Source organism: Petromyzon marinus, chromosome 16, assembly GCF_048934315.1.
Source record: "Petromyzon marinus isolate PM22_M1 ecotype Great Lakes invasive population chromosome 16, UKy_Petmar_22M1.pri1.0, whole genome shotgun sequence".
NCBI lineage: Eukaryota > Metazoa > Chordata > Hyperoartia > Petromyzontiformes > Petromyzontidae > Petromyzon > Petromyzon marinus.
The window spans coordinates 5,326,560-5,339,730 of record NC_133682.1 but is presented as its reverse complement, the minus strand read 5'-3'; the positions used below and the strand labels follow the sequence as shown (position 1 = coordinate 5,339,730).

The 13,171-nt window shown below is 47.9% G+C and overlaps 1 protein-coding gene across 4 annotated transcripts in view; it reads left to right on the top strand.

The window, feature by feature from the left end:
* Window positions 1-13,171, top strand: part of LOC116942950 (N-acetylgalactosaminyltransferase 7-like) — a 111,102-nt gene that overhangs the window by 83,686 nt on the left and 14,245 nt on the right. For all 4 annotated transcript variants that reach the window (XM_076067439.1, XM_076067438.1, XM_076067440.1 and 1 more), the window contains 4 exons: window positions 969-1,102; window positions 7,866-7,945; window positions 8,601-8,783; window positions 9,368-9,485. In XM_076067439.1, the coding sequence (XP_075923554.1) occupies window positions 969-1,102; window positions 7,866-7,945; window positions 8,601-8,783; window positions 9,368-9,485 (515 nt within the window). The remainder of the gene's footprint in view (window positions 1-968; window positions 1,103-7,865; window positions 7,946-8,600; window positions 8,784-9,367; window positions 9,486-13,171) is intronic.

The following is a 13,171-nucleotide window of genomic DNA, read 5'->3' as shown; positions in this document are numbered from 1 at the left end:
TTGTTTATACTGTTCATAATAAAATGATATGAGCAAACAGTCCCACGTCTCTTCACAGACGATGTAATCTATCGGGGTTCCTTTGACAGTTTCAGCCCGAGCGAAGTCACAGTGACCAATTTTCTTAATACCTCACCACGATCGATAGACGAATTAATTCCATTACTGCCCATCAGCCGAGACGACATCTATTCGTCTAGAGAGCGTGCCATGTTATTCTGTTGTTGCAGCAGCAGCAATAATAATAATCTTTTAAAAGTGTTACAACTGCAGAATCGCGGGGAAAGACAGCGGTGGGCTTGGCGGACGGAGGCTGCTTTCATTGGGCAGTGGATATCCTCACACGGACTATTTGGAGGGCAAAGTGGCTGCTAACAGCGCTGATGATGACAGGGCGAGTGGGGTGGGTGGCCAGCACCACGCCCGGCCGCCTTCGTCTCCCCCAGTGGCGACATCGCATCTTAAAACCGGTTACTCGTTTGAGGCCGAGTCGACCTAGGGGAGCCCCAGCACCGGTGCAGATAATCGTCACCGGTGTTGGCCCGTGAGCGGCCGGGGATTTTGGAGCGGGGCGCACCCAGCACAATCGTTTGTTGTTGTTTTGTTGTTGTCACGTCACCAAACAACTGCTACATATGTAGCAGCTACATATGTAGTAGCTACTACACGTGTAGCAGCTACATATGTAGCAGCTACGGGCCCCGCACTTTCAAAGGCCCCGCGCTAAATGCTTTCAAGCTATAAATTCCGGATCAGTGATTCTGCGCTTGCTCTATTACTATAGTACTATACTGCCTTCAACTTTTATGAACGAGCGGGTGTTTAAGGTTACTTGGCTATGCAAGTTAAAAAAAAATGTTTATTATTTTTTGGTATTTAGAGACCCCCCCCCCCCCTTATAACAACATAGTGCGGGGCCTGTAGCATCACGTCTTAATCCGGCACCTGCCGGCCCCGTGTCTTTGCAGAGCACCTGAAGGGGCGGCTGGACGACTACGTCGCTGAGCGCTGGAACGGCCTCGTCACCGTGGTCCGCAACGAGCGCCGCGAGGGACTCATCCAGTCCCGCAGCATCGGAGCCCGCAAGGCCACGCGCGGGCAGGTGGGCAGGGTGGGCAGGGTGGGTGGAGGGGTGTTGGGGGGGTGGGGTAGCGGTAGTGTAGCGGTGAGCGCTACGCTGCGCTATGAACCCGGGTGGCCCGGGTGGCCGGGTTCATAGCGCTCGCGGCCAACACCACCAGTGACGATTTTCTGAACCGGTCCCGGGGCCTCCGGCTAGGTCGACTCAGCCTCAAATGATGGGGTGTGTAGTAAGCGTCGCTACTGGTGGTGACAAAGGCGGTCGGGCGTGGTGCTGGCTTTCCGGAAAATATCGAGTGAGAAATTGAGCCCAGGCCACAACCATAAAGTGAGAGGTATCCTGGATGGTATTGGGATATACTGGATATTAGGCTCTGGTTTAAAGTCTCAGTGAGGCTTTACGGTGTAAATAAGGGCAATCGAGATTTTTTCTTTTTTAAAAGCATCAAGATTCACGCTGACACAGTACCGACATTGCTTGTTTCGATGTCCACCAACGTTCGCCACGCCGTGTCGGGAATTCTCCTTTTCATCGTCCACCAAAAATCTCCCATCACGAATCCACCGATTACAATCCGCGTTCAAGACGCCGTCATCCAATCCACTCGGCGCGCTTCAACGGATGAAAGCGAAGCGGTAGACTTTAATATCTCCTCTGTCTGTGTGTGTGTGTGTGACGAAATGTGGAGTGTGCACCTACGGGCTATTTGCCCACGGATCGTGACGACGACGACGATGATGTGTGTGGGTCTCAAAAGTTTTACGGCTAGGAAAAAAAACCCCGTACCAGCTCTCTTCCACTTTCAGCATTCATTAATTACCGCGCCAGAGGCCCCGTTTTAACAACGCTGCCTTGGCTATTCTCGCCTTCAGCCTGACTCGATCACTAACTCGCCCCAAGCCGAGCGCGCCTGCCTTGTTAGCCACCGCCAGCGACGAACAAACCCACACACACGTCGCTCGCTGTCTGCTACCGGTGGGGGTGGGGCTGTTGTTTGTTTGGTTGGAAGCGATGATTGTCTTGACGGCAAGGACAGCGCTCCTCCTCCACACTCCTGGCATTTTCAACTCGTGCTGTTGATTATATCCAGAAGAGTCATCGCAAAGGGGCAAGTTGTTGCCACGGACGAGAACTACTGACCACATAGTTATTTTTTTTGTAAAGGCAGTCGTAGCTACAGTATAAACTAAACTTTTTTTTTTAATTTACCAGGTAAGGCTCACCGAGCTACAGTATTAGCTCATTTTCAGAAGCGACCTGGCCACAAACGATAGCTCAACGAAGTGGCTTTATCATCACGTGGAAATTGATAGCGGCCAAATACTCTGAACCGCGTGACGTTGATTCTAAGTGTGGAGGGGAAAATCGGAGGACCCGTGGAAGAAAATCCACGCGACCACCACGGGGAGAACATTCCAACTCCAAATATATGACAGGTCCACCACCATACACCCCTAGGGGTTAGGGTTTAGAGTGATTCGATCACCGTAGCCACTAAGTGAATGTGTACCGTTGCATATTCGAACAAACGACGTCCATTTTATCGAGTGACGTAAAAAGTTGCGTTTCATTCGTAATCAGGTGGCGCGAACACGCCCAACAGATAGGTGGAGGCCACCTTTGACAAAGGCCTCTGTCTGTGTGTGTTATTAAGGCCGTAGTTTAGCACCCACGCGTTCAACCGCATCGTCAGGACATCAACAGCAGCAGGCCGATCGATGCCCCCCCCCCCACGTCTCCTTCATCAATAGAAAATTAAACACGAGCCGCAAGTAGTGCGATTTGTGGCCGTGCACAACCTAAAACTATTGGCAATATAGTAAAGCCACAGAGACCCGTAGAGATACATTAGTATGGACCGTATAATAAATCCAGTGACACGAACTCTCACTCTCTCTCTCTCTGCTGAAGCCCTCTCTTGTCGTGGCCAGCAGCAGATGTCGAAATTAGTAAGCGTCTATCTCCTGAAATCACATTCCTGCTGCCATCGTACGCGAGAAAATAATAGCCAACGTGTATTCGACATTGGAGTAACTTCAGTGTAGTGGACGCGTTGTAGTAGTTTCCAGAACTCGTAATTACGACAGTGATAATATAACAGCAACTGTGGTCCGTTTACGACGATACGATCGATGCAATTAACACAAATTTCATCAGAACATTTGGCAAAGTTGCACAAAAGCCACTTGAGCGGCTTTCCCCCTCCCTTTGCCAAGAGAAAACAAAATACGTTTCATAACATCGTCCCAAATGGTACCTCGCCTGTGGAAATATTTAACGGCGCTCTCGAGATGTTATTGGTAACGATAAATCGGCATTCTTGCAGCGCTTCAACGCTATAAACAAACGCTTGGGGAGAATATATTTATTTTTTATATAGACCTGTTCAGCCTTTGTGCCATCACAGTGGGGATATACCCCCCCCTGGCGGATAAAGTGAGTACTATGAGCCCGAGATTATTGCTCTTGCCGATTGGACGGTGGTGGTGGTGGGGACGGGGTCGTGGTACACGAGACGCGGCTCACTGTGGAATGCAACGCGTTCGAGAGAGGGACTCCGAGGAGATGGAACGGATGAGATCAGTTTACGTGCTGGGTGGATTGTCACATCATTGTAGGTGGTGGATGGTTACACCATTGTAGGTGGGTGGGTGGATTGTTACATAATTGTAGGTGGGTGGATTGTCACATCATTGTAGGTGGGTGGATTGTTACATCATTGTAGGTGGGTGGATTGTTACATCATTGTAGGTGGGTGGATTGTTACATCATTGTAGGTGGGTGGATTGTTACACCATTGTAGGTGGGTGGATTGTTACATCATTGTAGGTGGGTGGGTGGATTGTTACATCATTGTAGGTGGGTGGATTGTTACATCATTGTAGGTGGGTGGATTGTTACATCATTGTAGGTGGGTGGATTGTTACACCATTGTAGGTGGTGGATTGTTACATCATTGTAGGTGGGTGGGTGGATTGTTACATCATTGTAGGTGGGTGGATTGTTACACCATTGTAGGTGGGTGGATTGTTACATCATTGTAGGTGGGTGGATTGTTACACCATTGTAGGTGGGTGGATTGTTACATCATTGTAGGTGGGTGGATTGTTACACCATTGTAGGTGGGTGGATTGTTACTTCATTGTAGGTGGGTGGATTGTTACACCATTGTAGGTGGGTGGATTGTTACATAATTGTAGGTGGGTGGATTGTTACATCATTGTAGGTGGGTGGATGGTTACACCATTGTAGGTGGGTGGATTGTTACATCATTGTAGGTGGGTGGATTGTTACACCATTGTAGGTGGGTGGATTGTTACACCATTGTAGGTGGGTGGATTGTTACATCATTGTAGGTGGGTGGATTGTTACTTCATTGTAGGTGGGTGGATGGTTACATCATTGTAGGAGGGTGGATTGTTACATCATTGTAGGTGGGTGGATGGTTACTTCATTGTAGGTGGGTGGATTGTTACATCATTGTAGGTGGGTGGATTGTTACATCATTGTAGGTGGGTGGATTGTTACATCATTGTAGGTGGGTGGATGGTTACATCATTGTAGGTGGGTGGGTGGATTGTTACATCATTGTAGTTGGGTGGATTGTTACATCATTGTAGGTGGGTGGATTGTTACATCATTGTAGGTGGGTGGGTGGATTGTTACATCATTGTAGGTGGGTGGATTGTTACACCATTGTAGGTGGGTGGATTGTTACATCATTGTAGGTGGGTGGGTGGATTGTTACATCATTGTAGGTGGGTGGATTGTTACACCATTGTAGGTGGGTGGATTGTTACATCATTGTAGGTGGGTGGATTGTTACACCATTGTAGGTGGGTGGATTGTTACATCATTGTAGGTGGGTGTATTGTTACACCATTGTAGGTGGGTGGATTGTTACATCATTGTAGGTGGGTGGATTGTTACTTCATTGTAGGTGGGTGGATTGTTACATCATTGTAGGTGGGTGGATTGTTACACCATTGTAGGTGGGTGGATTGTTACTTCATTGTAGGTGGGTGGATTGTTACATCATTGTAGGTGGGTGGATTGTTACATCATTGTAGGTGGGTGGATTGTTACACCATTGTAGGTGGGTGGATTGTTACATCATTGTAGGTGGGTGGATTGTTACTTCATTGTAGGTGGGTGGATTGTTACATCATTGTAGGTGGGTGGGTGGATTGTTACATCATTGTAGGTGGGTGGATTGTCACACCATTGTAGGTGGTGGATTGTCACACCATTGTAGGTGGGTGGATTGTTACACCATTGTAGGTGGGTGGATTGTTACATCATTGTAGGTGGGTGGATTGTTACTTCATTGTAGGTGGGTGGATTGTTACTTCATTGTAGGTGGGTGGGTGGATTGTTACTTCATTGTAGGTGGGTGGGTGGATTGTTACATCATTGTAGGTGGGTGGATTGTTACATCATTGTAGGTGGGTGGGTGGATTGTTACATCATTGTAGGTGGGTGGATTGTTACACCATTGTAGGTGGGTGGATTGTTACACCATTGTAGGTGGGTGGATTGTTACACCATTGTAGGTGGGTGGGTGGATTGTTACATCATTGTAGGTGGGTGGATTGTTACATCATTGTAGGTGGGTGGATTGTTACATCATTGTAGGTGGGTGGGTGGATTGTTACATCATTGTAGGTGGGTGGATTGTTACACCATTGTAGGTGGGTGGATTGTTACATCATTGTAGGTGGGTGGATTGTTACACCATTGTAGGTGGGTGGATTGTTACTTCATTGTAGGTGGGTGGATTGTTACACCATTGTAGGTGGGTGGATTGTTACATAATTGTAGGTGGGTGGATTGTTACATCATTGTAGGTGGGTGGATTGTTACATCATTGTAGGTGGGTGGATTGTTACATCATTGTAGGTGGGTGGGTGGATTGTTACATCATTGTAGGTGGGTGGATTGTTACACCATTGTAGGTGGGTGGATTGTTACATCATTGTAGGTGGGTGGGTGGATTGTTACATCATTGTAGGTGGGTGGATTGTTACACCATTGTAGGTGGGTGGATTGTTACATCATTGTAGGTGGGTGGATTGTTACACCATTGTAGGTGGGTGGATTGTTACATCATTGTAGGTGGGTGGATTGTTACTTCATTGTAGGTGGGTGGATTGTTACATCATTGTAGGTGGGTGGGTGGATTGTTACATCATTGTAGGTCGGTGGATTGTCACACCATTGTAGGTGGTGGATTGTCACACCATTGTAGGTGGGTGGATTGTTACACCATTGTAGGTGGGTGGATTGTTACATCATTGTAGGTGGGTGGATTGTTACTTCATTGTAGGTGGGTGGATTGTTACTTCATTGTAGGTGGGTGGGTGGATTGTTACTTCATTGTAGGTGGGTGGGTGGATTGTTACATCATTGTAGGTGGGTGGATTGTTACATCATTGTAGGTGGGTGGATTTTTACTTCATTGTAGGTGGGTGGATTGTTACTTCATTGTAGGTGGGTGGATTGTTACTTCATTGTAGGTGGGTGGATTGTTACTTCATTGTAGGTGGGTGGATTTTTACTTCATTGTAAGTGGGTGGGTGGATTGTTACATCATTGTAGGTGGGTGGATTGTTACATAATTGTAGGTGGGTGGATTGTTACTTCATTGTAGGTGGGTGGATTGTTACATAATTGTAGGTGGGTGGATTGTTACATCATTGTAGGTGGGTGGATTGTTACTTCATTGTAGGTGGGTGGATTGTTACTTCATTGTAGGTGGGTGGATTGTTACATAATTGTAGGTGGGTGGATTGTTACTTCATTGTGGGTGGGTGGATGGTTACATCATTGTAGGAGGGTGGATTGTTACATCATTGTAGGTGGGTGGATGGTTACTTCATTGTAGGTGGGTGGATTGTTACATAATTGTAGGTGGGTGGATTGTTACATCATTGTAGGTGGGTGGATTGTTACATAATTGTAGGTGGGTGGATTGTTACATCATTGTAGGTGGGTGGATTGTTACATCATTGTAGGTGGGTGGATTGTTACTTCATTGTAGGTGGGTGGATTGTTACATCATTGTGGGTGGATGGTTACATCATTGTAGGAGGGTGGATTGTTACATCATTGTAGGTGGGTGGGTGGATTGTTACATCATTGTAGGTGGGTGGATTGTTACATCATTGTAGGTGGGTGGATGGTTACACCATTGTAGGTGGGTGGTTTGTTACTTAATTCTAGGTTCGTGAGAGAGGTGCCTGCAACCCGAGGGAGGCCTTGATCCAGCAGTGGATTGATCATAGATGGTGATGATGATGGTTAACTCTGTGATCCGATGCGATGTCACGATTCTGGATCGTGATTCGAATCAACAACCGACTGTTTATATTGCGCTGGATGTAGCGGCATCTAGCGGCTACAAGGCTCACAGGAAACCCATGGCAGACGAGAATGTGTTTTTATTTTAACACATCAGCCGTGATCTATCCACTGCTGAATGAAGGCCGCCCGCCCGTAGAGACGTCGCCTTAGGATCTTGCGTTCCAAAAATCCATTTGGTTCCTGCGCCCGATCTGCTTTCATTGCTCCATCTCCAGCGATGGATGCCCACTAGGACGTGTTCCCACCTTTGGCTGTCGCTCGGTTTGTTCATCTCGACCACCGTCCAGCCATGGAGCTGGAGCCACCCATCCAGACAACCCTTCATGGGTGCTCGCGAACAGCGCTTGCTCCAATAAGGATGATAAGGCTACCTGGGGGGGGGGTGGTGGTGGTGAGATTTTTGTCTTTGTCCTGCGCGCAGGTGTTGGTTTACCTGGACGCTCACTGCGAGGTCGGCATCAACTGGTACCCGCCTCTCGCCGCCCCCATCGCTCACGACAGGTGACGAGAGTAATCGTTATTATAACTTACACGGTGTCTTGACGGGGGAAGGATGCTGTTTTTGGATTTAAAGGCAACTTCAGATCTGCAACGGATTTACATTTCACTTCGCGGGAAATCGTCCAGTCGTCTATAAATGTCTTCCTGCCGGCAAAAGTGACTTCACGCGATGCCAAGTGACCGATTTTGCCGGGACGGTCACAGAGTAAAGCGACTTTACGTGATTTACAGCATTTTCCGGTTTTTATTTAATTTGTTTTTTAAGAATGGTCTATGCTTGACCCCTTCACCAACGCACGCTGACCGGTGTGGTGAAGTACGGTCAAATAACCCCCACGATCTACACAGAGTTGACATGTCCTCACCCAGAAGTAGATTGAAAAACTAAATATCCCAGATGTGGATGGAATTTAAAACCCAGTTCTTAACTACTGGACATCTGTGAAAAAGAGCTTTTTATACGTCAACGGATTCCTCCAGTATAAATAAAGATTCTGATTATGACGTAACACCGCCCCGTGTATGCAATTCTAACCTTTAAAAAATGCATAGCTGCTTTTGTCAAACATCAAGGAAGATTCCGATCAATCCCGTACTACATACGCAACATCATGCTGCCCTGTTCTCTACACCCGTCGACCCCCCCCCCCCGTAGGACGACTAGCACAGTCCCCCTCATCGACTACATCAATGGGATGGACTATACCATGGAGCCGCAACAGGGGGGTGACGATGACGGCTTTGCGCGCGGCGCCTGGGACTGGAGCCTCCTTTGGAAGCGGATTCCGCTGAGCGAGCGCGAGAGGGCACGGCGCAAGCACAAGACAGAGCCCTACCGGTGCACAAACACAAAGACCCCCCCCCCCCCCGGATAACGATGCCGATTATGATGGATCGGTGGGGGTTATTTGACCGTACTTCACCACACCGATGAAGGCCGGAACGTGCACGCAGGGGGGCGATGTGGCCAGCACCACTCTCGGCCGCTTTTGTCTCCCCGGTGGCGATGTTTACACATCGCAGCAGGCGATGAACTTGTTCGTTTGTATATTGAACTTCTTTCGCACAGTACGTAGCCGACCGTGCTAATCGGAGGTGCGGGGGAAGGACACCAATCTAAACACACAAAGCGGTTCTAATTTGAGGGTGCTTAGTCGACCCAGGACCGGTTCAGATAATCCGTCACTGGGTGTCGGTGGCCGTGAGCGGGAATCGAACTCAGTTCCCCGGGTTCGTAGAGCGGTGCGCTGACCCGTCACACCCTTGCTCAATTGGGATCGCGCGCACAGCAGCAGCAGCAGCAGCGTCGCTCCCTGCTGCGACAACTTGTCGAGACCCTGCTGAAAAGGAGTCTTGAGACTCGGTGACGCGCAGTCGCGATGTCGATTCAATTCACACTCCTCGGGTTTTTTCCCCTCCCAGGTCTCCGGCGATGGCCGGGGGTCTCTTCGCCATCGATCGGGACTTCTTCTTTGAGCTGGGACTCTACGACCCCGGGCTGCAGATCTGGGGCGGTGAAAACTTTGAGATTTCCTACAAGGTGAGGCGGCAGAAGAACGACGACGGTCGACCCGGGGACGTGAGACGCGTCGGGCGAAGACGCCGCTTGAGATTCGGCGGGTCGTCGTGAAGTCATTTTATGGCTCGTCCCACCACCAGCACCCGCACAGAGCCCTCCGCCAATGGCTCATCACCGTCCCATTGTACGATTTTAAAACTGGGCTCGTGTCGTGCAATTCTAAATGGTTGAGTGAATAAGCTCTAATAGAGGCGTCCTCTGGTCTAACACCGTTTTGAGACGAGGCTCAGAAAAAAGAAAGCTGTCTCTGGTGTGGACCAATCAGTTTCAAAGACAATGCATATATTATCAGAGCATGTTTTTTGTTTGCATTCTGACCACAAGTATGTGTGGTTAATGCAGACATGATTCCTTGTGAAAGGTTTCAGTTTGGTGTTTTCACATCTTAACACAGCATGTTTTGTTGCCAGAAAAAAGGGGAAAACCCTATTATCTCTAATAGAGAGTCGGGGACAAAGAAAGCCAGATCAGCTGAATTATCAGATCCAAGATGAATAAATAAATGGTGCACGTAATGGTGGAAAGAAAATAAGCAGAGAAAACCCACACATACTATGAGAGACCCATTAAAAACGCAGAAGTTATTGGAGCCTGACAGATGTGGCCTAGGTTCAGCCACAAGACCCAGACAGCAGGGTGAGTGGCACATAGTGCAGGACTTGAGACAATAAGCGACCAGCCTTAAGCCACAATAAAGGTTTTTCTGGGTTAAATTGTGGCAATATAAATGCGTCGTTAAACCCGCCACCACCCGACACAGCCGATTGGTAAAGTTTGTCACGTAAACAAAACGTGCCAATTAGTTACTAGTCCAACACACCGGCGTGTTGGAGAGTAAACCCACAACATGTACAATTCAAGTACAACGTTTCGCCGGTGATTACAGCTAGCGTCATCAGGAGACAGCCAGATTTGTGGACAATTCCTCCTGTTTCGGTCTTAAATCGAGGGGGTAAAGGTCGCGAAAGCCTGCGTCAGTTTAACACGTAGGCTTTCGCCACCAATATAATCCAAAATCCCGTTTTTTTGGCTTAGATCACGTAAATAATCCCCAAAAAATTCTTACCCAAAAAAAAATTATTACCCAATTTTTTTGGGGTATTTACGCATATTTACACGTATTTACGCGATCTACGTGTTAAACTAATCTTAAGCCAAGTGGTTACCCCTGCGAGCAGGAGTATAATAGACGCCTGTTATCATTTTGTGGTCGAGTTCACCGATTCGAACCCCATTCTGCTTTGGGCACCGTGTCACGGGACGAAGGATCCCTTCGGACCGTTTGCAGTGCAGCGCAACTGCCCACGATGGAGGATGGCCCACAGAGGCATATGTCACAGAGCTACCCCTGAGATCAGCCCAAGTGTCCTGTGGTTCCAGAGTTGAAGAAAATAAAGCGAGGAAAAAACACCTATCGGCATCGACACCAGCAAGCAACGGCACAACACGAATCCCATCCAGCGGACGAGCAGCAACCTTTGACCCACAGTGCGGCCGATGCATTTGCTCAAGGGCTGGGCTCTCATCCCACCGGTGCGCAGGAAAATGCTGCTGCTGTAGCCGTTCTTAGCAGTCATCGTCGTTTGCGATGGACAGTCAGAATGAAGAAGAGAGGACAGCACGTGTTTTCACCCCCTCTGCATATGAGAGTATTGTTCGGCACGTGACAGTAACATTGACATTTTAATTCTGAGAGGTGCAATTTAGCCAAATTAAGTGCAGAACCAAATTCATCATTATGAGATGTCAATCATATCCGAGGTGTGATATCTCTGATGTTGTTGAGATCATTTCAGCCCGGCCTCTGGCCCACACTTTAAAGTGCGGCACATTCTGTAACCCAAATTTTCCTCGCACCCCCGATTGGCACTGATGGCTGTGTAAAAAAAAAAAAACATTTTACATCGTGACTTTCTTCTCGTGCAGTCACTGGTGACCGGCCTGAGACCATCAACTTCGCTGCCTTTGAGAACCCAGTGTTGGATTCCAACTCAGGATGGCTCAGCACTCTGACCTCTCGACCACCAGGGCCAGCATTTTTTTATGAAGAGGCCCACAGCCCTTGCACACACACCACACACACACCACACACACACATCACACACACACCACACACACCACATACAAACACACACCACATACACACACCACACACACCACATACACACACACACACCACACACACACACCACATACACACACACCACATACACACACACCACACACACACCACATACACACACCACATACACACACACTACACAACACACACACACACCACACACACACACCACACACCACATACACACACCACACACACACACCACACACACCACACACACACATCACACACACCACACATACACACACACACCACACACACACATCACACACACACCACACACACACCACATACACACACACACACACACCACACACACACATCACACACACACCACACACACCACATACACACACCACACACACACCACACACACACATCACACACACACCACACACACACCACACACACATCACACACATCACACACACACACATCACATACACACACCACATACACACACACACCACACACACACCACATACACACACACACACGGCGGGCCTGGGTCACACGCAGCCTCAGGTTGAACCGAGCGTCAATGAGCAGGGAGACGGGGGGGGGATAAAAAAAAACCGCCGTCACATCCTGTTGTTATATATTCTTGGTTCTTTCGGTAAAGTCACGTAGAAGGGATACAATAAAATAATAAAAATATAAAATAATAAAATTATCACGACGTTTCGACTGCAACACAAGCAATCATCATCAGGTGTGAAAACCACGACAAGAAATTTTTAAAAAAGTGGCGGTTATTTTTAACGTTAGCACCACGGAGAGCGATTTGGCAGTTATTCAGATGGACGAGTCCATCTATGTTCGGAAAAGAGGAGGGAGGAGACGAAAATAATGGATGCAGTCTGAAAGCCACCATAAGTGTGAACATTCAATTAAGACCTGAAATGGTTTATGAAATCCTTCCAATGATTGCTAAGCCAGAATCCATCTTCTCGGTTGAAATTGTCTCTGTGTTTGTTTATGTGGATAGCCTCATGAACGAATCTCTCATGGTAGCCAGATGGCTTGAAATAACCTCTGTCTTGGAGAAGTCAATGTCTTGTGAGCCTACTGAATTATAACAGTGATCTGCCACAGCCGAGGTGTTGGTCCTACCGTGTTTTAGGTCTGCTTTGTGTTCACGAATGCGGTCCGAGACATGTCGTTTGGTTTCTCCAATGTAACTACTACCACAGAGGCAACTTAGTTTGTAGACGCCAGGGTACTGTATGTCCGGAATCACATCTTTTACAGACGGAACCAGATCACGGATTTTATGTAATGTGTTGAATCGGACCTGGATCTTATGTTTATTCAAGATTTTGGAGATCTTTTTTGTGATCCCCGCAATGTAGGGTAAAGTGATTGTTTTGAAAGGCTCCTCAAGAGCGTCCTTCTTCATGGTTGGAGTGATAGCTTTGCGGATTGTGTAGTCAGAGTAACCATTAGCCTTAAGAGCTTGGTGTACGTGATTGAGTTCACTGGCTATGTGTTCCTGGTCGGATATGCATTGGGCTCTATGGTGCAG